We start from the raw sequence: 25,482 nt of genomic DNA on the forward strand, positions 1-25,482 counted from the left end.
AGTCTTACATGGGTGCATGACCATTAGGTCATGGTGGCTAACTTTACCCCTTGTTAGGTAATAAAAAATAATTTTTCGATGTAACTGGCGTTATTTATATAGCTTGCTGACATTGTGGTAGTTCTCTACTTGTGCTACTATTAAGGTTTTAGTATTTAACATCTTCCAGTAACTGTCACTTTGGCTACTGTGTTCAGCAAAAGTTACACCTTGTCACTTTAAACAGTATCCTTAAATAAACTTTTTACTCACTTTTTTATTGCAATCTTAGGGATAACCACATTTTCCTTATACATCTGCATGAAAATTTAAATGCTCCTGATTAACTGATGTGGGTTTGCACCAGTGCCACTGTGAGATGGAAGCCTGTGTGCTTGCTGTATTATTCAGATGCTTTTAAAAACAAGTCAACTCAATTACAGGGGTTTTACTAGAAATATCATGTCCTGCCCTGCTAGCTCAGGAGTAACATCTCAGCTCAGGAGCAGGTTAAACCTCCCACCCTGAATTAATTTGGGAAAGATAAAAGGTTATAACAATGGAATTGAAACGATTGTTAAGCTTAAGGTTTGTAGCTATATTTTATTACAGGCTTTATGTAAAAGGCTCTGCAGTCATGTTTCTATTGACATTTAAAGTTTCTGAGACACCACGACATTATCTTTTTGTGACATGTCTAACTAGACGATCTCTCTTTTAGATTTACCTTGGTCTTTTATTTTAAAGTGTTTCCTTAGTTCATTTTTACATAAGTTATTTTGTTGATAATCCATATTTGGACCTATTCAAACTTGTAAGTTTCATTTTGTGGGCAATCTTTTTTTTAATCCTGATGTTTGGATGATTAACTGCCCAAGGAACAACTGAATAACAGGAGATAAACTGAACTGTGATAAAAACATTTTTAACATTTATATCAACTTGAACTTTAAGCCAGACTTTGTCCTGTGTAGTGGTTCAGGTTTGCTTCAGCAACTCCATGAGAGAGGAGATGCAATTGTTATGGTGCCTCAGGCAATGTCTGAAAGTACAGATTCAGCAATATCACTCTATTCAGTCCTTAAGTCATTTTCACTACAGAGTTGAGAGAAATACAGCCGTCTCACTCGGTAGTACAGCAAAACCACCAGTATGTCTGCCATCTTCTGCTCCAATACACCCTAGGCAATACATTTGCAGGGAAAGCATTCTAAGTTGTAGTTGCTGGAGTTAAGTTGCCCAACACTGGCAACCAACCTTTAGCATCTCACTAAACATGTTTTACATTGTACCCCATGTTGTTCTTGTTGTAACTGAATCCAAGCTTAATTCTTGTTATGCTTTATACTAGTGAAAAAGTGAGGGAGGAGCTTAAACTCAAGTTCCATACCAATGTGACTTTAATAAAGCAGTGGTTCCCAAACCTTTTCTGTTGCATCAGAGTGTAAGGCAAAAGACCACAGGGTCATCTTTTTCATCATGGCACAACCTTGGTAGTTGCTTTTGAACAAAATTAAGTTCATGCAATTGTCAAAACTGATTTTATCTTAAGACATTTTATTGATATTTTCAATTGACAGTATCAGCCAAAACAAACATATAACAAAATCATATAAGAAGAAAAAATCTTCAGGAAATAGAAGTGGAAAAATCATTATCAGCTCCATCAGACTGTAAATTAGATAAATTCCAACATAGCTGTCTGCTGCTTCTTTGACTATATATGGTACCTAATGCAAAATTGATAGCACAAAGGATTAGTGGGGTCATTGAAGCTGGTGTCAAGGCTCAGGGGTATATCAACAGGTCATAAGGTAATTTCTGTGGAATAAGGGGGTTTGCGCTTTTGGTTAGGAGTTGCAAGTCAGGCACAGCATGGACAGCAGGGATGGGACTGAGGTCAGAAACATTAAAGAACATGGGGGAGAGTTGAGAAGGTGAAATGCTAGATGTTCCAGACAGGGTTGAGAGGTCAGCATACAGAAAATAAGGGTTGAAGGAAGAAGAACTGTTGAGTACTGACAATGCACTTATTCATTCTATTGTAACTTTGGGTGGGGGGTGGGGGGCAGCACAGGCACCTGGGACATGTTGCCAGGTAGCTGGAAGAGGATGTGGTCTCGGGAAAGCAGGGCAGGCAGAGAAAATGATGATATGCAACAAGTGGAGAGTCACACAATTGGCTCCCTGCAGAGGATGATTTCCAGCTCCCCACGGTAGAGCTTCCCTCCATCAGACAGGCTCATGATGCTCTGCTTGTACCCTGTCAGGTCTTTCAAGTCCACCTCCTGAACAAGAGACAGGTTTGGGGAAGCATCATTCCATCAGTACAAATACAATCAATTTGGGCATGATCACATTGCTCTGTAGTGCTACCAGTGGACTAGTACCGTTAAAGACAAACTATAGATCTCTCAGGATAAATTGTGATGTCACAGTTAGGTTAGCAAACAGCTCATTTGACAACTCGAGTTGTTAGAGCTGTGAAACTACAACTCAGTGCAGTACATAACTTTATTAGAGTATGTTATTAACTATTATTAGAGTAGTTTATTATTAGAGTATGTCAAAGATCACATTTGTAGGTGATATAGGTATTTATTGACACTATTTGTTTGGCATCAAGTACTATAATGGAAATAGATTTTATTGTGTTATTATTGTCATTTGTTTGTTGTGAGTGATTCAATGTGCTATACAAATTCTCATAATGTCAGCTAAACCAAACTCAGCTCAACTCAAGATCAAGGCATCAAGATGCGGGGGATTTTTGTTTGTTGGTTTGTTTTTCTGACTTCACTCCTTGCTAACAAGTAGCAAGACAGAGCACTCCAGTGATGTCACAAGACATGCAAATGCACCTTCAGCTCATCCTAACATTGGTTTGACAACCTTTCAGTAAAAACAAAAGTGAAGCCAAAGCATCATCATTGCAGGGGTGGCCATCTTGCTTTTGTGATGCATTCTGCAACCATATTCTGTGCAGTAGCAACCAGAAGTGGATTGGCCGCATCAGACCACCAATCAAATCTGTCAAATCACCCAACATGCCCCCCCTTTTTATATCATCAAATAACTTATAAAAAATTGTTTTCAGAAAAATAACCACTTGTGCACACATCGGTGTGATAACATCTACCAGAAATGACAGAAATCACCTCTGGAAATAATTTATTTGCTTTGTACTATGACTTTTTATTTTGGCTCATGTCCCATCCTCTAACATAGAGGGGTTTATGACCTATACTGCAGCCAGTCACCAGGGTGTGATTGACTGGTGGTGGCTTCACATCTGGGAGCTATCATGTCATCCATTTTTATATACAGTGTATGGTTCTGATATATGGTAGATAAATACAGTATGCACATGGAGTAAAGAGCTCCTTGAGGAGCTACAGTATATCAGGTATCAGAAGTTGCAAGCTTGGTCCAAGTCTAAAAAGTACATGGTGCATACAGTATGCCTTTGGGCTACAGTTATGTATTGGTATACAAAATACCTGTAAACCTTATCTCACCTTCTTGTTTGTTTGGTAAAGGTCTCGTAGTAGGGCATCCAACTCCTGTTCATCAATGTATCCATTTCCATCCTAAAAGAATCACACAACAAATGTAATTTTCATCTCCAAACAAACAGAAAGAACTGCAGTCAGATTTCTGGAATGATCTCGAGACAATAAGCAGACTCTGTTGCTCAGCTTCATTCAGTCTTTTATGGCAGCCATCATGAATGAACCAGTCAAGTGGCCATTCATGAATGACAATTTTAAAAAGACTTGCCATTCACAGCTCTGTTAGTGGGGTTAGCTGTAAAGTCAATATGGAGTCCATTTTCTAATTAATGAGTTATGTCTCACAGTAGCAATAAGAGTTGGGGGCCAGAAAAAAATTCCCTTTAGCAAGTGGCAGAAAATCATGTTCTGTTCATTTAGACTTTGTCTCAAGATGATTTCGGAGCTTGCCAGTCTTATTTTTCACTTTGGGAGATGCTCTTTGATGTATACAAAGCTAGACTGAACTGTCCCAGATACTGACAATAAAGTGTGAATTCTAATTATTTTGCCTTTAAGGAAGAAAGACCTAGGACTCTGCAGACTTATGGACAAGCAAAGCAACAGCACGTATCAGCCAGTCTTACTAAGTTGTGTGCCACCTTGCATTTTAGACATTTTCAAGGCCTCACACTATCTAGGGTTAGATGTTAGGTTAATCAGTATACCACCCTTGGAGTTAAAGCTGGAGAGACCAAACAGAGCAGTCCTGCACAGCAGTGGGGTGGGGGGTTGTGTGCATGTTCATGTCTAGGGTTGGACTGAAGGCTTGTACTCTCTCTAGCTCACTTGCAGAGGACAGGGTTGAATGTTCTATTATAGATGAGTCACTGCAGTCCATTCATGTAGACACTTGCTGCAAATGGAAGTACTACTATTTATGTCTGTAATTAGTTTCATCATTTTGTTATGAGCTCGGCCCCTGCAGCTGTAACACAGGCAACTGCTGACACTGGTACTGAGGGACTATGGGCAGGGCAAAGTGTGGCCGGTCAGCCAAACACTAACATGGCTCACAGCGCTCACAGTGCTCACAGTGCTACAGCCCTAAACTGTGTTAAGAATTCCATTAAAATTCAAAGCAAATGTGGTTCTAAATATATTTGGCCATTTTTCATACATTGTATATAACATACATATGTACACATATACAAACAGGCAGGTGACAGACAAGACACACCAACAGTGTCTCAGTAAGGTGTCGAGCCGCCAAGTGCCACCATAACAGCTTCACTGTATTTTTGATTCTCCGAGTCTCTGAACTCTGCTGGAGGGATGAACATCATTCTTCCAACAAATATTCCCTCATGTAGTGTTTTGATGAAGGTGGTGGAGACGCTGTCTAACATGTCGCTCCAAAATCTCCACTAGGTGTCCAATTGGGTTAAGACCTGGTAACTGTGAAGGCCACAGCACAATTCACATCATTTTCATACTCATCAAACCATTCAGTGACCCCTTGCATGCTATAAATGGGGGCACTGTCATCCTGGGAGCGACAACTCATTTATTCAGATTTTTCCTTTAAATAGTCACTCGTCTGTAGATGGTTGGAATTATAGCACGGTAGAGTATGTGTGAGCTTTGACTAAACATAAAAACTTTAAAAAGTGGCTTTGTTTCTTCCACAAAACAGCATTAGAAAGTCAGAAAGTGACCTTTACTTACTTATGATTATTAAATGTTTTATGTATCACTAGCTCAGAATAGGGGAATAGAAAAGAATTTGGCACATGAGAACTGGGTTATCATCTGAGCTAACTAGAGTACTGGTGCTCTGCCACATCAAGCTGTGTTGTTTATTTCCTCAAACAGTGAGTCAGCCCTCTTATAGCTGCCCAGGTTCCTTCAGTCTCACAAAAACTCACAAGATGTCATAAACTAGACAAATGATGTAGCAGATGTACAATGTGTTGCTCTCTCCCATGGCTGTATTCTGTTCCCCACTCTTCTGTATCATATCACTCCCTGTGCCCCCTTCCCACCAATCAACTACTAATGAAAATGTGGCCATTGACTGAACCACTGCTCAACAACCCTGGGCTGTTTACAAAAGGACAGGTGCACCAAGCCTAACTAATTTCCCTAGACATACAGAGGAATTCCCTAGTCAAAAAAAGGAATTTGCGCATATCTGATTCTGACAATAGAGAAACTCCAAAACAAGCAATGCCCAGTCATCAAGACAACCTGACTCAGAATAGTCTATGATTTCAAGCTGTGCTGCAAATTTATTCCTATTTTACAGTGTATATACACAACACCCTAACATGCTGTCACCACATTAGCCTATTAGCTTTCAGGACCCAGCCCTTCTCTACTTGTACTCCCACAGGTCTCGGTGCTTTTCAAGCCAGCTTCTATGCCACTAGTGTCAGCCTAATTAAATATGTATCTACTAACATATGAGCACCTTATTATTTTAACTATTAACAATCATAACAACAGCCCCAAATGATGTTTTAACTGTGCCCCTGTGACTGATGTTCATGTGAGCTTGAACTGTTGCAAACAAAACAACTTTTACTAACTGTTTCTACCTAAATATGATAAGCTGTTTAAATGTTACTGTCCAGAAATGTGGTAGGTTTATACCAGTTTAACCCAGAATACATGAACAGAAAACCTCAGGAGAACCCTGGCGTTTCAAGATGACAGATGCCTTCAGGTGTGCGTTTGGGGTTGTGTGAAAAACAGTCACCAAGTGTTACTTATTACAACCTTGATAAAGATGTCACCTACCTTGTCATAGTATGCAAAGATAGCATTGAATTGCTCACTGGTCAACTTGACCCCCTGTAAAAACAAAATTTTCACTACTAGGTTATAAATTGAAAAATAGCAGAGGTCATAATAAGAGAAAAACAGCAACGTTTATCGTAAATATTCAAAAACAGAGACTACATGATACAAATATTTAAATGACGTGAATTGTACAATATGCAAAAGAGCTATTTTGTGCACTGTATTTGTTCCCTACCTGGAATTTGAGCAAGAAATTCTCCTGAACTGGCAGAAGCCTGTGGGTGGGAAGGACTTCATTAGAGCGGACACAATAGTTGTTCAATTATTCAGATCTCCTGACAGTGAATGAATATCAGCAGGCAATGTAATCCAACACTTACACTGCAAAGAGCAGAGAGTAAAATTGCACGTTACCTTGCCATCTCTGACAGGCCCAGCTTCCCGTCTCCATTCAGATCAAACATCCGCAGCTACAAAGTGGAAGCAGAACAGAGATGAGAGAAAAGTAGCAGTTGTATTATGGCATGACGAAGGCAAATGTGGTTCCTTGAATTTCACTGAGAAATAGAATGCCAAGTAATTTCTACCTTCATTCTACATCCACATTGTTTCAGAGTTCTATAAGTTTAACAGAGGACCAGTAAAGTCACTGTCCATAAAACCTGCTTTGAACATTTTGGCCAACACATCTAATAAAGAATTTTGATAGAATTTAAAATAAATGTTCTGTTGAGGTTTAGTTGCTTAGAACCCAAATGCAGACACAGACCAGGAGGTTATGGTGAATGGGTGATTTAGTGACAGCAATAAGGCAAACATAGAAAAATAATGCACAGCACTCCACACAAGAGGATAACTGGAATACTGTACAAGCAGGTAACTGATTGTATTGTGTTGTACATAAAGAACCCCAACTAAGAAGAGAAGCGTAACTCTATGTAGATAGCGGGTAAAAATACAAAACACCACTCAAAGTAACTTTGGTTCTACGTAGGTAAGTATGTCTACAACACAAGTCGATGACAAACCATGGAAGTGAATGACCAGAATAAAGCTGGGGCAGGAAAAATCTTCAAAATAAAAGTTCAAAATAGGAAGTCTCTGGGAATCATGACAAATTCTCTTTTGAAGTTTAGTTACATTAGAAAAAGGCTACAAAAGTGGTTAGAAAATGGCATTTCTTTAAACATTAGTTTTCCCCATAACACATTATGCAATTAACGTAAAACATGTTTCAAAGAACATTGTGCCACAATTTTCTTTTAAAGTGTTCTATGAAAATATTTACTTGTGATTACCAGAATAAGGTTTTAATTTTCGCCAAAGGATTCCAGCATTCAATATTCCAGTTTGTGTATTGTATTAGCATGAACCACTGCAGCCAATGTGAAACCAGCAACACCAGAAATATATTAGTGCCCATGTCATCATTTATTATTGTGGTATTACTGGGCAAATATCTCAGATCTGTTTTTGTGTTTTTTACCGTGTGTGATTTCACCTATATGACCAAGTTTATGTTGAGGAACCTGCTTTACCAGATCAGGTCAGGTCAGCTCTGGGGCTTCCAGGAATGAAGCAGATGTTAGCACATCTGGGCAAATATAATGGGTCACAACCACTCAGCGGCACAGTGCTGCTGCCACCGACACAATAGGCCTCTGAGGTCCTGCAGGCCAGATGGACATGAGACATACACTGTGCCTTACCTAGATATGGCTCACACAATTTCTATAGGAATTTCCCCCACGATTTTGTCCTATTTAAAAAGAAGTTAAAGTTTGTATAGTTTTTTTTTATTATGAGAAACTCATAATGAGATGCACCATCAGAACCTCATCTGTGTTTTCACCCTTTTTCTCCCCACTTCTTATATTGCCAAAAGCATTTAATCAGCTCAGATGGGAACTTTTTTGCTACACTGTTGTGAACAGTGTTCTGTTGCAGCTGGGAACACAACGACCTCTGAAATCGGTGGGCACATAAAATCTAGACAAAAAAATGTATTGCTCCTTTGAAAAAAAAATTGTGAAAATATATAAAAATCAAACTGATGAGAATTATGTTAATGATACTATGCATAAAGTTTAGCCAGACAGAAGAGTTGTACTTTGAAATACACGTAAACTGTTCCCACAGTGTGTGTAAGAAAGGTCCTGAGTCTTACTATGGTCTGTGTGTACTCCTGCAGCTTCTGTTCATCATAGTGTCTGTTAGCCTTCTCCAGCAGGTCTGACAGAAAACCCTGAGGACACACACACACAGAGAAAGATAAAAAAGAAAAAGTATCTCTGTCTTGTTACAATTTCACATCAGGTGGAAGCTGCAAAAAATATGACAGGGTTTTTAGTTTTCATTGTCAAAAGGAAAATCACATAAGAGTTAATATATGTTGAAGATTCAAAAGGACATATATTTTACAGACCTATTCACACTGTGGTAATGAATATCATTTTCTGAAATCATCTATTAATGTTCAACCAAACTCGAATGCAAAACCAAAATCTCTGCTTTCACACTGAAAACAAAATCTGCTGTAATGAGTAGGAGAAGAAGTACTAAAATCCTTTAACTAAACTAAAAGCAATGTTTTTACGGAGACTAACTTATAGTCATGTAATAAATAGCAGCACTAATATGTAGTCTAAAATATAAAGTGAAACTAATGATAGTAGATTTAAGCAGTTTGGTATGTTTTGGACATGTTTTTTGTTTAGTTGACGAAGGAAGAAACAAAGAAGGAAAATATGACTGAAAGGTTAAAATAATAAAAGAGCAAAGAAAAACACAAGGAAAGGACGGGGGGAGAAGAACAATATAAGGATGAAGAGACAGAAAAAAATATGAAACAAAGGTATTTTGTGAGATTATTTTGTGTTTTGTATGCCAAATCCTAATCTGCAAAGCAAAATTCCATTCATTGGGTAGAGTAGATGTAGTGCAGTAAAAGATGAGGATACTCTGTAGCATTATGTATTCTTACGTCACTTGCACAGTATACAGTACTTGAGTTGGTACACTATCAATATATTGTATATTCCAAGTGCACTCTCAGCCATGTGCTGAGACATGTCTGCTGCCTGCGATCACATCTGCATTTCCCCAAAGCCTTCAAAAGCCACACCTGACTAACTCATTTGCACCTGGTCAGCTAGAAGAGATGTGATCCCATAACAACCCGAGCAGCTTAATTTGTACATGACCCAAATTCACCCCATTAATCGTCAGCTCCCCTGTGTGGAGTTCTTTATGCAATTTGGCACAGCATTTCCAAAAGTGAATAACATTTGTGCAGTCTGTAGAGCTCTAAGCATCAGAATCCTCACCTGAAACAAACACTCATGGTCACTGGGGAATTTCCTGTAGAGCTGCCACTTATCTCTTCTCTGTCAAAGCTGCTGCTTGGCTTTATGTGCCCATTTGCTCACGTCTCAAAAAGGGTGAAGCACTGAAACCTCTCAGTGACAAACATTTTTATATTTAGTTTTGTACTGTCACTTGATGGCCCTTAAAGTGCAAAGGCCACAACCCCGGCCATATTCACTCTATCAGTTTCCTATCTTTACTTAGCAGTGTTTTTGTAGTCAGATAAGGTAATAGTTTTTACAAAATTATCAAGGGCCTTAAATATAGTCTGACATTTCTGGAAAAAAGCTTAATTGCTGTCTTACCAAGAGATAGTTAAGAAGATCGACAGTCTCATGTATGTATGCTAAAAGATGACACTAGACTAGTTAGTTAGCAGACTGTCATCTTAGCTTAGCATAACAGAAACAGCTAGCCTAGCTCTGTCCAAAGCAGAACACCTGCCTATCAGCATCGCTAAATTTTGAAAATTAGCAGCAAATCTATCTTATTTATTCCCCACAAAAATAAGTAAAAACAAGTTTCAGGAAGACACATGTTTGGTGCTATTTTGTTGCAGCCAGTGGCCAGCCATGGGGACTGTTGGTCACCTTGAAGCTGGCAAGTATAGCTGAGGTGCTGCCAGGCATATTTTTAGGTTAGCTGTTCCCCCCCTGCTAAGCTAATTATCCAGCTTACCCATGTTAATATTTAATGAATAATCATAAGAGTACCTCTTAAATAAGAAAGCAAACAATAATATTTTCTTAAATGTTGAACTATTCTTTTAAACTGATTCAGTAATAGTATAATAAGGCAGTTACCACCAAAAAATATAGAGGATTACTTTTTGCATATTCCTTTCCATTCTTTTTATTCATGTAACACAACATAACATCTAGGTGGAGATGTAAGTTAAGACATTTTTATCACACTGTTACACTGCATGAATCAAAGGTGTGAGAAATACAGTACATGGAGGGAAACACATGACTTTTACATATGTCTAAATATGCATAAGTCATTACAGAAAAACAGAGGATGTGGTTTAAGAAACAACTTAAAGTGGCTACTTAGTTGTTGCTCTCTGAAAGTGACAGTTTAGGGTCAACGCTCTGTTAGTGAGCGTGTGTGTTAATGTGGATATGAATGTGTGTGGGTGGGGGAGGAAAGAAAAAGACAAAAAGAAAGAACAAGTATGACCAAGTAAGCAAATGAATAAAAATTGGGTATTTGTAATATCTATAAAGTTGGTATAGCAGGTTAGCCATATGATGAAGTCATTTCCATAAATGGATTTTTAAACAAGTTTGATCTTAATGTGTTGTTATGACGTACCTTCAATTCATTTGCTTCAATGTAGCCACTGCGATCTGTATCATATCGCCGCCATACCTAATATATATGAACACAACAAAAGAAAGAGTGAATTGAAAGCATTGTCTCGGGGCTGACACACAAAGACACTCTTCTCCAGAATGATTTGCATTTCTTCCCCTACATAAATCCTCACGGATCGAACCCCCTGCCAGCTCTCTGGCTGCACTTAGAGCTTAATTTTTCTCTGGTGCAAAGCAGAAATCCTTCCAAAGCAGAAGACCACAAAAGCCTGTATCATCACTGTGATCACACAGTTTTCAATACTATCTCATTTGTCCACATTTAGAGCAGAGGGCAGCGAGAGAGAGACAGAAATGCAGCAGGGAGAGACAGTTTTAATGAATGTTTTAATCTAGCAGCTGTCCCAGCCCAAAGAAGGGCTCCTTATCAAAGATAGATGGCCTTCCCCCATCTTCTCTCCTTCTGTCACTCCACTCTTCCTCTGGCCTCTGCAGAGTAGAGCTACAGTGGTGTTATCCATTATACATGACTCTGAAAATAGAAGGTTCTGTTTCCTCATTCTAACCATTTAAAAACCTTTCTGCCGACTTCCTCCCCCACTGCACCTTTCAACAAAGACAGATTAATCCTCATCTCTTTTTCATGTTCTCAACTTCCACTGACATTTCATTTACATCCCCCCGTTCTTTCTTTCACTCGTTTGCCCTTTGTATCCTTCTCTCTTTCTACACCGATTTCATTTATCTGCCGCCTCTCATTTTAATTTTCCTTCTCAGTGTCTTTTGCACATGTAATTGATTTCTAATTGTTCCATTCTTACACTGAGGGAGATCTAACATCAAATCTGCCAATTTTTTGTAATTTTCTGAAGGGATTTTGTGGATTACATTATTATCCGCCCCAGGGAGGCATCCAGGAGGCATCCTAAACAGGTGCCCCAGCCACCTCAACTGGTTCCGCTCAATGTGGTTGAGCAGTGGCTCTACTCTGAGCTCCTCACAGGTGACTGAGCTCCACACTCTATCCCTAAGGGTGCGCCCAGCCACTCTCAGGAGGAAATTCATTTCTGCCACTTGTATCCGCAGTCTCATTCTTTCGGTCATGATCCAAAGTTCATGGCCATAGGTGAGGGTAGGAACGTAGATCGACTGGTAAATTGAGAGCTTCATGTTATGATTCAGCTCCTTCTTCACCACAACAGACCGGTACAGAGACCGCATTACTGTGGATGCTGCACTGATCCGTCGATCAACCTGCTGCTCCATTTTCCCCTCACTCGTGAACAAGACCCCGAGATACTTAAACTAGTTCACTTGAGGGAGCAACTTGCCCCCAACCCGGAGAGAGCAATCCACCTTTTTCCGATTGAGAACCATGGCCTCGGGTTGGGAGGTACTAATTCTCATCTCCGCTGCTTCAGCCTCGGCTGCAAACCCCTCCAGTTCACGCTGTAGGTCTTGAACTGATGATGCCAACAGAACCACATCATCCGCAAAGAGCAGAGACAAGATTCTGCAGCCACCAAAACAGACAACCTCTGTTCCCTGGCTGCACCTAGAAATTCTGTCCATAAAAATAATGAACAGAATCGGTGACAAAGGGCAGCCTTGGCGGAGTCCAACATGCACCAGAAACAGGTCTGACTTACTGCCGGCAATGCGAACCAAGCTCCTACTCCGGACATACAGGGAACGGACAGCTCGTAACAATGAGCCCCGCACCCCATAATCCCGAAGTACCTTCCACTGTCAGTTGTCTTCTTGTGCTAATTTGATGTTCGTTTTCCAGTTAGTAGTTGTTGTTTTCTCTTCCTGACTAGCACTACCAATTTTCACATGCATGAACTGGAGGTTTTTGTAAGTCCAAATGTACTGCAAAGAACTGATCCAATGACAGACTTTGTGAAGAGAAGGCAGCAGCATAAACACACTCTTACCGCCATGAACTCAGCACTGGAGCTGACAAACTGTCTGAAGCACAGCAAGAAGTTCTCTTCAGTGGGAAGAATCTGGGCCAGCTAGAGACAGAAATGACCAAAAAAAAGGAAGTGGTGAGAACACAAGATGGTGGATTGGAAATGCTGAGAGAGAAGAGATGGAGACTGAGGAGCTTTTTGTCTGCAAAGCTTAAATGGGCAACTCAGACATAAATAATAGATCCATAACCTCAAAGGCAGGGATATATCTAAATTCAAATTATTTTTAAAAATGTGTTTTTGGATGTTCAGACGGGGCTTTAATACTGGATTTTCAGATATTGAACTTAAAATTCATTTGCAGATTTTTCAGGCTGACAGTGGATGAACCCCCACCCACCCACACACACACACAACACACACATACGTATTTCTTTATAATCATGCTCCAAAAATGGCAAAACTGAGGGAAACCAACTCTTATAGTACAGAGGCTATCATACAGACTGCTTTTATGCAGTTGGTCAGAGTATTGATCAGGCCTCTGAAGCTTTTCATTGTATGACTCTGGTTCTGCAAATTGACCTCTTTTCTTTTTACAGCTTTTTCTCACCTTCTATACAGAGCAACAAACACAAACCTTTTCTTCTGTTATTTTTGGGTCTGAGTCACATTTCAGTGAAATCAACACATATGGTGAATGTACTGTTCATCAAATCCTATCAGTACATGGCAAATAGGACAACTCCACTTTATTATTATGCACAATTTTTGACCATACTTTCCTCAGTACATTTTATTCTCTTTCAAACTGTAAGGACATTGTTTAATGTTTTGGGAAACAAACGTATTTGATTTACTGCCAAAAGTTAGTTTCTGTCTATTAAATATGAAGCTATAGTCAGCAGCACATGAGCTTAGCTTTGCATTAAAACTGGAAACCAAGATAAACAGCTAATTTAGCACTGTTCACGGGTAACAAAATATGTCCTCTAAGCACCTTTAAAACTCACTAAGTAACATGCTATATCTTGTTTTTAATCTGTACGAAAAGCAAAGTGTAGAAACAACCAGCTGTGGATGTGCTGGACCAGTTGAGACCCCAGAAGGTGATTGGGCCTGGCAAAAAACAAAACAAAACAAAAGCACACATAACCCCATAAAACTACAGTGTTTTATACAGCTCTATGGGTTAAACAAATTATATTTAACATGTTACTTAGTGAAAGTGAGAGATGTTTGGACGCAGATTTGTTACACAGAACAAGGCTAGCTGTTTCCCCATTTCCAGTCTGCTAAGCTAAACTAGATGGTCTTAAACTTGTATAGCACTTTCGTACAGATTGAAGCATACTCAAAGCACTTCATACTATTTTCCATTCACCCATTTGCTCAAACAAACGTCCACTCACACACCAATGTTGTCACCAGGGGCAACCGGGGGTTTAGTGTCTTACCCAAGGACACTTTGACATGTGGACTGGAGAAGCCAGGGATCGAACCACAGACCCTACAGTTGAAGGACAACCCACTCTACCTCGTGAGCCACAGCCACCCCTGATTGGCTATGGTTTCACATTTGATTGAGAAATAGAAGTAGTTCTCTCATATTACTTTTGACAAGAGAAAGTGCACTTCCCAAACTGTCAAAATATTACATTTTGGAAGAGCCTAGCTGTCCCTCCTGCTTCCAGTTTTTATCCTAAGGTATACTAGCTAGCTGTGGCTATTTGAGAGTTGTATCAGTCTTCTCACCTAACTATTGGCAAGAAAGCAAATGTTTCAAACTATCAGACCTGTTCAGTTAAAGAAAAAACACAGATGTCCAAGCATAATAAATGAAGCACTGCCGAAGCCTTACCTCTGACATCTCAATTCGTCCATCTTTGTTCTTGTCAAACTTCTGCATGAACTCCTTCATTTTTTCTCTGAAAGTGGGATTTGAAGGGTCCTAGAAAGCATTTGTACTCAATATAAGTGAGTCCTGAGTGGTCAACATATGTATCTGTGTTTTAATCTTTAGCCTTTGAACTCACCACCCCTGCTCCTCTCCGGGCAATCTCCAATTCCCTGAAGAAGTTCTCCAGTTCCTTCCCCTCAATGTAGCCATTACCTGGGAAATGGTTCATAACACCACATGATCAAAACTTACAACAAAGGGTGTTGTTCAGTATTGATGACCTTCAAAATCCCCCAAAACACAGATGTGGCCACAGGGTTACTGTGTCAGATCCCAGCATGGCTTGCTTTTACCCCAGTACTGATACAAACATGAGCTTTTTCCATTAATTTTCTTCACATTGGAATAGACTATTGACTGTCATGATGCAAACTGATCACTCCTCAAAGACTGTATGTTTACAGGGTTATATGCAAGGAGAGGCTATATATGCAAAACGGCTTTTCTGGGATTATCAAGGTAATAATCCATGGGCAGCTTCTTTTATAGTACTGCATTCAAAAGGGAGTTTGGCAAACTGTGTGAAAATCAATATGGATAACAGTGACTGTGACAAAGAATAAATAATTCCAAAAATACAAGGTTTGTTCTCAGACTATTTCTACATGAATTTGTTATATAAAGACATCCTATTATCCTTTAGAAAGTGCCTTGCTGTGTGAAGTGTCACTTTTGTCAGATAGTGTGTATCCTCAGAGGATGTCCAACATATTTTTTGGATTCTGTCATGACAAATTATGCTTGGTGGCAGTAAAGCTGAATTTTTCATATCTTATTTTATCCTTACTCCTGGTGTTCTGGTGCCCTGACAGTACCTATTCACAAGACAAATGAGTGTGCCCACTCCACCGAGGTAGTCTGTGAACCTATGCTAATATTCTACCAATAAGCACGCTGAATGAATGGACAGATGGCTCCAAACAAGCTGTCAGGCTGCTTCAATAAAACCCTGGAAAGAAGAGCTGGCTCTCCCGAACAAAGATTATTATGCCATCCACTTCTTCTCCTCTCGCTCCACCTCCCTCTCTCTCTCTTTGTCATCTTCTCTCCCTTCCTCTATGCAGCCAAAATCTTAGCATCTTTGTTCTATCCCTGCAATTTCTGTGTGTGCATGAGCGTACATGAGTTCCTTAGCAATGTTATCAAAGCTCATGAATACTGCTGCTTCAGTAAGTGGGACAGTGAAATGCTTGGCTGCTCTCGAGCCTCCCTTCAGTGGGGCGTATTGACATTTAACACTAGAGAAAAATTGCCTACTTGATAATCAAACAGAGTAAGATGTGATTAACTACAAGGCAAATGACATTAAATGACAATAAAAATAGATCTATTAATAGATTATGCTGGGGCGCTGTCACACATTCAATAAATGTGGCTGACAGATTCATAACCCCATTATATTTGTGCATAAGAGAACATCTGTTTGTGGTTCCACTGTGCTTATGTAGACGTTTCTGTTCCAAACAACCTTCAGACTATAACTCTATGTTTAATGTCCCCTAAGATTATTTCTATAAAATGTTATACATTATGTGTTGATGCCTAACTATAGTGTGTACACTCAGCGGCCCCGAATCCACTTTCCAGTAAATTAGTGTGAAGATCACAAAAAAATCCACTGCAGATGCACTTTATATCTGAATTCAACTCACTTGCAGATCATTTCATTTAAATGTCAAATAACTCCTTTTATACATCATAATGAGAGTGCTCCTACCAGCCTGCCTTCATATACTAAAGATAAAAGTTTCACAAAATCACTTTTGGTCCAAATACACACTATCTGGGATTTTGCATCCGTACAGTCCCAGGAGATGTTGGTAATGATGCTTTACCCTTTTGGTTCTGATTCTAAAATTCAACCTCAACACAGGAAACCTCTCACAATGGCCAGCTATGCCAACTACGTGCATTTTTAAAGCTTAAGTAAAGTGCATTTGCCTTTCAAAGTTAAGTGCAACCCTGCCTATTCAAATATTTTGTGCTGAGATCACAGTTGGGTCAGTTCAGGAGGGAGGTTTTGCTTAATACTCTGAATTTGCATATCCAGATTAATAAAGATAATTCACAGCAAATGGTCTATAATTAGCGAAAGTTGTTCCCTTTTCCAGTTTTGAAGTGGTTGAAGTGAAAAGGTCTGACAGAGACAGCAGAGAAAGATGAGAGGGACAAAGAGCAGAGGAGCGGCAAGAGACATTAATCCAGATGAGACTTGATCCTGGGCCAACAGGGGAATATGTGGTTTTATCCCCTGGGTGCATCGCCTCCTGTGTATTTTTATCTGCAACTCAGAGATGTTTGCTCAGTCTGAGCAAACAAATTAGCTCTGCTTTCTTTCTGCAGCGCCAGAAGACAGAACAGAAACCAAACACTGTAGCCAAATCTGTTTACGCATGTTGGCTGTATTTGATTTGCAAAGTGCTTCACTGCAAAGCACAATATATACGATACCTCAGCTTTGGGATTAAACACCTGGGTAGTATAGGATTGATATCAATGTGCTCTAACCAGGTTGAAAGAGGAAAATCATAAAACAGACATGACAATGTGGTCTGCACATTGGCTCATATGTAAGAGCTCATTCCACCTTAAGTCCTCTGTAGAATATGTTTCAGCATGTGTGCAGGCATCAAAACAGATCACAATGATTTCCCAGGAGTGTGCACGAGTGCATGTGTGTACAAAAAAAATAGGTGCAACGCTTAGCCTTGTCTGCAGGGGTATTTTGGACATCCCAAGACTGAAGAAGCGAGACTGAAGGCTTAGTGTTCAATAACAGCCAGGAAATACTAGTCACATGTATCAGAATCAGCTTAAATGGCCAAGTATGTTTGAACATACAAGGAATCTGACTCCGCTACAGAGGTTCTCAATGTGTTTGTAGGTAACAGGGACTAGAAAAAGACAAGGAAAACAAATAAAAAAAATAAAAATCAAAACAATGAAAAATAAAAAGTAAATAATAAAAAATGTGTGCATTCAGCTAGGAATATGTGTAATCAAAAATAGGAAAAGAATGCAAGAAAAGAGAGGCAGTATTTATAAATCTATATATGCATTACAGGAGAGGAGCTTTCAGACATATATACAGTGGTCATATCTACAATTTACTGGGAGTGATTGCTGTGTCCAGTCATACAGTCCTGTACATATACAGTATGTCCCAGTCTAACCTTCTGTCTGGTTTATGAAGGTTTGAATTGGCTGACTGTGTCTGATGACAAATAACCAGAAGGTTGGTTAACACTGAAGGCTTGATCTTATTTTCTAATTATCTAGCACACACCAAAGGGCACTGTGCTTGAACACCCTGCAAGATGAACCCTCTGTATCCCAGTAATACCAGCAAATCAATAAAGGATGATGAGAAATAAATAAAATATAAAAAATTATTTCTCTGGTCAGATTGACCACTGTGGACCTGATCTCAGGTACTGCTTTATGAAAGGATTTCACCAACATTCTCGTGAGATCACAGAATGCCCATACTCTACAGCCAGGAATTGGCCATATTTAGACATTTTAAAGGCTTTCATGGCAGCATGTGTGGTGAATTTGTTGCAAATCAAAGGAACTAGACAAGTGTTAAGCGGCAAATTGAAACAGAGACAACCACAGTACAGCTCTTTGGAGAAGGAGAAAGAGTGCACTGACAGCTGTGTATGGAGACAAACAGAGGATTGAAGCGAGGAGAGAAGACACTCATCAAGACTGAGACTGTATGTGTAGTGGGGATGAAGGGATGTTGAATAAATTAATACATTTTGTGCTGACAGACATCAAATCTGTCTCCCATAAATCCATCTTGTTACACTGAGATTCCTATTGCCACTGCATAAGGAGCACCACCTGACACTTAGTGATGAAACTGAGCTAAGCCAATTTTTGACTGAAAGATATCGATACAGGGAGCATCATTCACAGCCACTTACTTAGGCTTCTGTCCAAACTGTCTGTCATTATGGGTTAAATGAAAGGTTTTATCTGGGAGAACGCTGCATTCATGAAATCAGAAAGCCAGGGGAATAAAGCTGCACTCATCTTAACTCTGCTTTAATCACTGTTTTATATACTGTGCATTTCATACATTTTATGGTGCATTCAATACAGCTGGACAATTCATGTTCATTTTAGCAAATTGAATCTTTTAACATTGTAACTTGTGCTTGATCTGCTTAAAGCAAGTTCAACCCTAAAACTCTAAAACAAAATAAAAAAAATCACCCCACATCTTGTGAGGAGTGGTCTGCATCAAAGATTCATTTGATAGGCATCAAACTTTTTGGCTATATGCAAAGTATCTATTCATCTTCACACTGAGTTCAAAGACAGAAATTTGCTACTTTATTCATATACTGAGCATTGGAATTATGGGGATTATAAAGAAGGTCACCACAACATAAAAGAGTGTCTTTCTCTCCCTGAGGGTTGCAAAAGGCATCTTACAGAATGTAATCTATGATTTTCACAAGATTTAAAAAAAAAAATCCTAAAATATGGCTTTAATATGACACACTTTTTGCTGTGGTATTGTTGTCCACTGTTCTAGCTCCCTAAAAGTTTTGGTCCAAGGTCTTAGGGATGCATTTCAGTCTTTTTCCATGCATTTCCTACGGTAAGCCTCTCTTCAATTACCTTCATTTTACTGCACAATCGCCTGTATATTTGTGCATTTTTCGTTTGGAATAACTTTTAGGAAAGAAAACGTGTCCTACCGTCGGTGTCAAAATGTTTCCAAATGTCGAGGAACTGGGACGCAGTAACCTCAGCCAGGTGCAGGTGAGGAGGCTGCTGTGCCTTGTTTGCCATGATGCTCTCGACGGTTGCTGCTGCAGGTCAGACGCCAGAAAAATCCGCTACTAACTTTTCCCCTTGAAACACACTCCGCAATGTGGTCGAGCCCGGCGCACGCCGCTTTTTAACTCCGGCGCAGGAACGGCGGCACCCCGGCGCCGCTTGGGGCGCACTGCCACCAACAGCAACAATCTGAGTCAACGTTCTCCCGCCCTCTTGCTGTGTGTGTATGCAACCTATGTATGTGTGAGCGAAAGATGAGCAGATTGTCTTGTTTCTTGCATCATCAAGCTTTATGTGTGCCATGTGTATGCGTTAGATCCAGTGCCTGAATTCCCATTCTCTGGTATGCACAGAAAAACAGCTCATACCTCTCTATGTGAGGACAGAGTCGGTGTTTTCTGCCCGGCTACATCTCTGTGTATCTAAGCATGCACATCCCCGAGCCTCTCTGCCAGTGTGTGAGGCTTCAGACCTAATTAGAACTCACACACTAATCACATTTCCCACAGTGCCACAAGCCAGCAGTCATTAGCTCCCATAATAAATGTAAATTCTTAAAAAATAATTTAAAAAGGCCAGTCTACTGTGCAGAGCGACAAAGCCACAGACTCTGTTATGAAACCATGAAAACATGTACTCACATATATTTATTCAATTCATTTACTTCAAGAGCCACAATATTCAAAATGCAGTAATAAGACTATAATGAGCAGGATAGACTTATTCTTAGAAGCATTTTCCACCACTGAATAAAACATAAAGACAGTTTTTTACATATATACATGTTAATAACATTTTATGCCACCACTTTAAAAAAAAAGAATGAAAAATGAGTGAAAATTACTGTGTGTTTCACTAATAAACATAACATTTACATATTTACCTTATAAGTTCATACAGTGAACATGCATAGCTGCTAAATTGTTTTCCTGGCCACTCCATCACCACAGACTCCTGAGGGAGACACTGGACTCTTTACCAGTTAGATGTTCACTAGTTAGTAACATTTTGTGCATGTATTTGTTTTTTTTTTCAAGAGCTGAATGTAGGAAATACCACTTTCATGTCTGTACCTTAAACACAGAGCTGGTGTAAGGAGGCAACTAGCCACAAAGTACCACATCCAGCCATCCATTAGCTACACCTTTTTACTGTGAAGTGACAGTGGTAACTACTGTCTGACCATCTGATTTTGTTAGTGAGAGGTGCTACTGAGTACAGGAGTCTAGACAGAGCTGTGTTTAAGTCAGTGGTATAGTTTTCAACAAAGTATAGAGAGAATAGAGTAGACAATACATTTGCACTAATATTAGGTTGGCATGTTAACTTGGCTTCATAAAGTGATGTCACAACTGCCAACAGTGAAGAGACAGTCAGATCAGAGACTGCTATTCTGTGAGACAGAACCGAGTAAAGGGTGTTAGCACTGCAGTGAGTAGGCTCACATGCAAACAGTGTGAAACCAAAAGCATCAATGAGAGACCAAACAACATTTTTACACACTGTAGAAGATCACAGGCATTATTCGGGCAAACACTAAAGTCCCCTACAATTAGAATCTCATCAGAATGAGTAGCACGCTGGTCTGAGATGAATTCTGTAAATTCTTCTAAAAACTATGAGTAAGTGCCCAGTGGCCTATAGAATACCACAAGATGGGATGTTCAGAGTCTGCTGCTCTGGATATACCTGGAGATGGCTTTAATACCAGAGTGACAGTTTCCATCTTGGGGGTGTTTAATATATATATATATTTTTTTTTTATCATATTAAAATTAAAAAGATGCCAAGCAAGACCTGCATGTGCAGTCATTCAGTATGCAGCGTTATCATGTTTAATGCTATAAATCAAGTTTACCCTACTGAAGCTGGAATAATGTAGGCAAATAATTAAGATGAACCAGATAAGCCAAGTTGGCACCATCATGCCTAGAGTTGCAATGGTGAACTTGACCTGTCACATCTCCTCCAAGCAGGAGCGGTAAATTTCCACTCTGCTGCACGCTGGTACAGTATAGTGCTGACACACTGCTGGCAGCCGATTTCCTCAGGAGGCAGCGTGTGAAAGTCAGCAGAGACATTCCATCACGAATGCTACTTCTTACACTTGTAAAAGTTCCCTTCACTAACAGGGGCACTCCTGCCTCATAAAAAGTGGGAGCTCAGGTACATGACAGCGCATAACAACAGCTTGTATGACAGAGAGGAAGACTGAGCCTGTGACTCTGTTTCCTCAGCTTCTCTTTTCACCCCATCATGATCAATAGCAGGCCCTGGGCTCAGTTGGCACAACAACACTCACCACATTACAAATAAGGCCTGTTGCCAGCCTGCAAGGACTGCCGAGTCAAACACATTTTGTTCCCCTCTCTTATTCCCTTTAGTCATTCCTATCATCTGTGTTTATATGAGTGTCCTGTCATACACATCCCTCCATTCAAAGCACAAGTGCCTGTTATTTGCATCCTACATGCATAACTTTGTAGATGTCTCACTTTGTGCTCTGAAGCTGAGTTATGAGCTATTTATGTGAATGTGTGTAAATGCAGACCAGTCCAGTGTTTGTGTTGTCGGGCCGCGTGGTTCATTTGTATTAATATTTCAGCTCCACAGTGGATGCTGTATGAGGATGAATTATGTAAGAGGAAGGAGCGGGGTAAGGAACAGCCATTTCACTTCATCTCAGTCTCACTGCTTGTCTTCTGTTTGAGTTGTGTTCACAGTGAACAACTGAGAGAGTGATGCTTAAAACTGAGTGTGGATATTTTGATGAGGTGTGTGTGTGTGTGTTTGGGGAGGTGATAGGGTTTGTGTGTGTGTGTGTGTGTGTGTATGGGTTCTGTCTCTCTTTGCTTTTCACAACTAACTCATTAACTGATTAACTGATCCCCACTGTCACTCAACATGGAAGAAACACTGTTTCTCCATGAAAACAACCCTTACTGATTATTGGTCTGTTGTCCTGTACATATACACATATTGTGTTTCTATAATTTCAGGGGCCAGTTGTTCAGAAGTAATCATGATTGGATCAGATCTTTAAAATGGGTTGTCCATCTATCCATTCATCCATCCATTATCAATTATCATGACGATAACTGCAGGGGGTGGGGGGCTGGAGTTAGTCCTGGCTGGCACTGCACGAGAGGCGTGATACACTCTGGTCAAAATGGGCTGTTCAAAAGAAAAAATACTGGAGTTTGATTAGATTACATAATGCAGTCTTGGTTGTGATCTGGATCAAACCTTCAAGCTTTGTGTTGTTCAAAACCTTTACGTAGGATATGTTTGATCTAAAAAGTCAGGATTATCCTGATACCAGCAGAGAGGTGGATTCAGGGTGGATTTCAGGAGCAAAACATAATAAAACTTAAAAATTGGACAAATAATACAACTCGTTGTATTACTACTACTCGTTTTTAGACTGAGTTCCTCCACTAGTGCCATTACAGAGGGTCACCAATATCCTGCCTTTGTGCTGTTCATACAGATCAAGCTAAGGGTGGCATAATCACAAGACAGCCTGTGAATTCAGACAGCAGACCGGCATTCCACACTAGCGGTGAGATGTGATTTTGCTCTGCATTAACTATGACGCAAATTTTGTGCCTGTAGTCTACAAACCAAAACAACAATGGCAAGAGAGATGAGTGTGAATGTAGCTTTGTTGGCTCTTCAGGCATTTTTTTCACTTCACACAAAATTGGTTAGTGTGGTTCTTGCTATGTGTGCAAATTAGTAATAAGTGCATCAATGCGTTTGTGACATCAGGAATTCTTTGAACTATAAGAGAGAAGTTGAGAACAGTTTGAGGCACACTGTCAGCTCACCCCTTCTACACAGCAAGCACGAGGGGCTAGTGAAATATAAAGAAAACTGAGAGCTTGCATAAGATCTTGTGCATGCACTTACGTACGCTAACTTCAGGATATTATGTATGCCTGGACCCTTTGGAACAACATAGTCACATCTGGGGTTTTGTTGTTAAAAACAATGTGTCACCCAGCGTAGTGGTGTGTTTCCAGGTGACGGAAACACTAGTGATGGCGACACAGTAGCTTTTCTTCACTGCTCTTTAGTGCTGCCATGACATTGTCCTTTTCTTGCAGCAGATTACAGCGCTCAGTCACATTGGAGTCTCTGGATTTCTGAATTTTCTGTAGCAAGGATGCTTTCTCCTGTTTCCACTGGAGACACTCATTCTCGGGCTGTCCTGCAGCTGTCATCACTGCAGCCAGTAGGTTGGTGTTTCCTTTTTTCAAATTGTTAACCTCAGCCCCAGAGATTGCAGATTGTTCCAACAGAGTTTGTGGGTCACATATCTTTGTCTACATCTTATCATCTAGGTAATGAACCAGCAAATCCTCTTGGACAACTGGGTTGACTCACTCCTCAGTTATACCTGATGTTACCTCACTGTCCTTCAGCTGACACCTTATTTGAGCTTCGAAGGAATTATAATAGGCATGTAATAATGGTTCATCCTCTCTAAAGTTTTGCTCCACTGTTTCCATCTTTTTCTCTTGCTGGACCTCTGTTTTTAGTTCCTCAGCTGTGTTTGTTTTTTCATATTGTGTGTACCTTCTATGGTGGCTTTGTTTACACTATGGAAGACTATAGACAACTTTACAAATCCAACAGCATCTCACATTCAAAATATACAGTTCATGAGGTCTGTCAGGGTCTGAGTGAGTCACTGAAGGAAGGGTTTTTTTGTTTTTGTTTTGTATTGTTTTTAGCTGAAATATGTTTAATTATGATCATATATGAGCAGAGGTTTGTCAGATTGTATTGTTCCTCTTTAGTACCTCCAAGTACTGCTCTGTCACCCTGCTGACAGGGTCAGGCTCCACCCTTAATGCAGATCCCAGTGTGTAGAGGTAGCTGGCAGCCAGATAGTCCTCCTCCCTGCTGTTCTGTCCCTCAATCATAGGACTGAGGAGGGAGAGTCCCAGGCCAAGGTTCCTGTTGACAGGCCCCTGTGTGGCCCTATAGTTCACTGGCAAACCCAAAATGTCCACATCGTAAGGGCCCAAGTTGAGAGTGTGTGCTGGGAAGTTTCTGAGGTGTCAGGGCTGCTGCTGGAACAATGTCTTTGTCCTCCTTTTTAACAGATGGTCTAGAGATTTTTGGAATCTCCTCAAGTTGAAGGAAGGCCATTCTGCAGCCAGGCAGGGTTCTCTCACTAGTAGCGCTATCCGAGTCCCAGTCTGATAAATCTTCATCAGTATTAGCATCACCCAGCCCCAGCTCTTCCACTGAGTTTGCCTTTGGGCTGTTATGGTGACCGAGTCCTAATCTGATTCATCTTCAACAACCTTTGGGTCATTATCCTGTTCACATTTGCTCGAAACAGTAAGTGATTCTTCTTCACTTTCTGGTTTCTGAAGAACCAGCTTCCTTGCTCAAGGTTGGGGATGGGGCACAAGATGAGAGTGTGTGCCAATAAGTCTCTGAGGTGTCAGGGGTGCTGCTGGAACAGTGTTTTGTCCTCCTTTTTAATAGACAAACTTGAGTTTTTTAGGATCTCCCCAAATTGACCAGAGATCATTCCGCAGCCAGGCAGGGTTGTATTACTAATAGTCCTATCCAGCTTCTGAATGACTGGACACACCTGATCTAAGTGTTCAGCAGTGGATAGAGCAGGGATAGCTGGAAAACAAGCAGGGCAGCAGCCCTTGCAGGCCAGACTTACCCAACAGAGCGATCCAGGGAACCAGGGAAGTTGCCATTGATATTCAGTGCCATAACCCCTAAGTTACCTTAAACAAAGTCAGCTCTCTAAAATGTAAGGATTTGCATTTATGAGACATGTCCATGCAAATACCAAAAAAATACCAAAATCCAGA

At 40.2% G+C, this 25,482-nt stretch overlaps 1 protein-coding gene across 1 annotated transcript; it reads right to left on the reverse strand.

The window, feature by feature from the left end:
- Positions 1-1,519: 1,519 nt before the first annotated feature.
- On the reverse strand, positions 1,520-19,869 carry LOC109952934 (calretinin-like). The gene is made up of 11 exons (XM_020588262.1): positions 19,552-19,869; positions 14,913-14,989; positions 14,738-14,827; positions 12,898-12,978; positions 10,959-11,015; positions 8,443-8,520; positions 6,690-6,745; positions 6,511-6,550; positions 6,273-6,326; positions 3,498-3,569; positions 1,520-2,267 (listed from the first exon to the last, which is right to left on the reverse strand). The coding sequence occupies exons 1-11, from the start codon at positions 19,643-19,645 to the stop codon at positions 2,151-2,153; spliced, it is 816 nt and encodes a 271-aa protein (XP_020443918.1). The 5' UTR covers positions 19,646-19,869; the 3' UTR covers positions 1,520-2,150.
- Between the last annotated feature and the right edge of the window lie 5,613 nt (positions 19,870-25,482).

The sequence above is a fragment of the Monopterus albus genome, unplaced genomic scaffold (genome assembly GCF_001952655.1).
Source record: "Monopterus albus unplaced genomic scaffold, M_albus_1.0 scaffold518.1, whole genome shotgun sequence".
In the NCBI taxonomy this organism is placed as follows: Eukaryota; Metazoa; Chordata; class Actinopteri; order Synbranchiformes; family Synbranchidae; genus Monopterus; species Monopterus albus.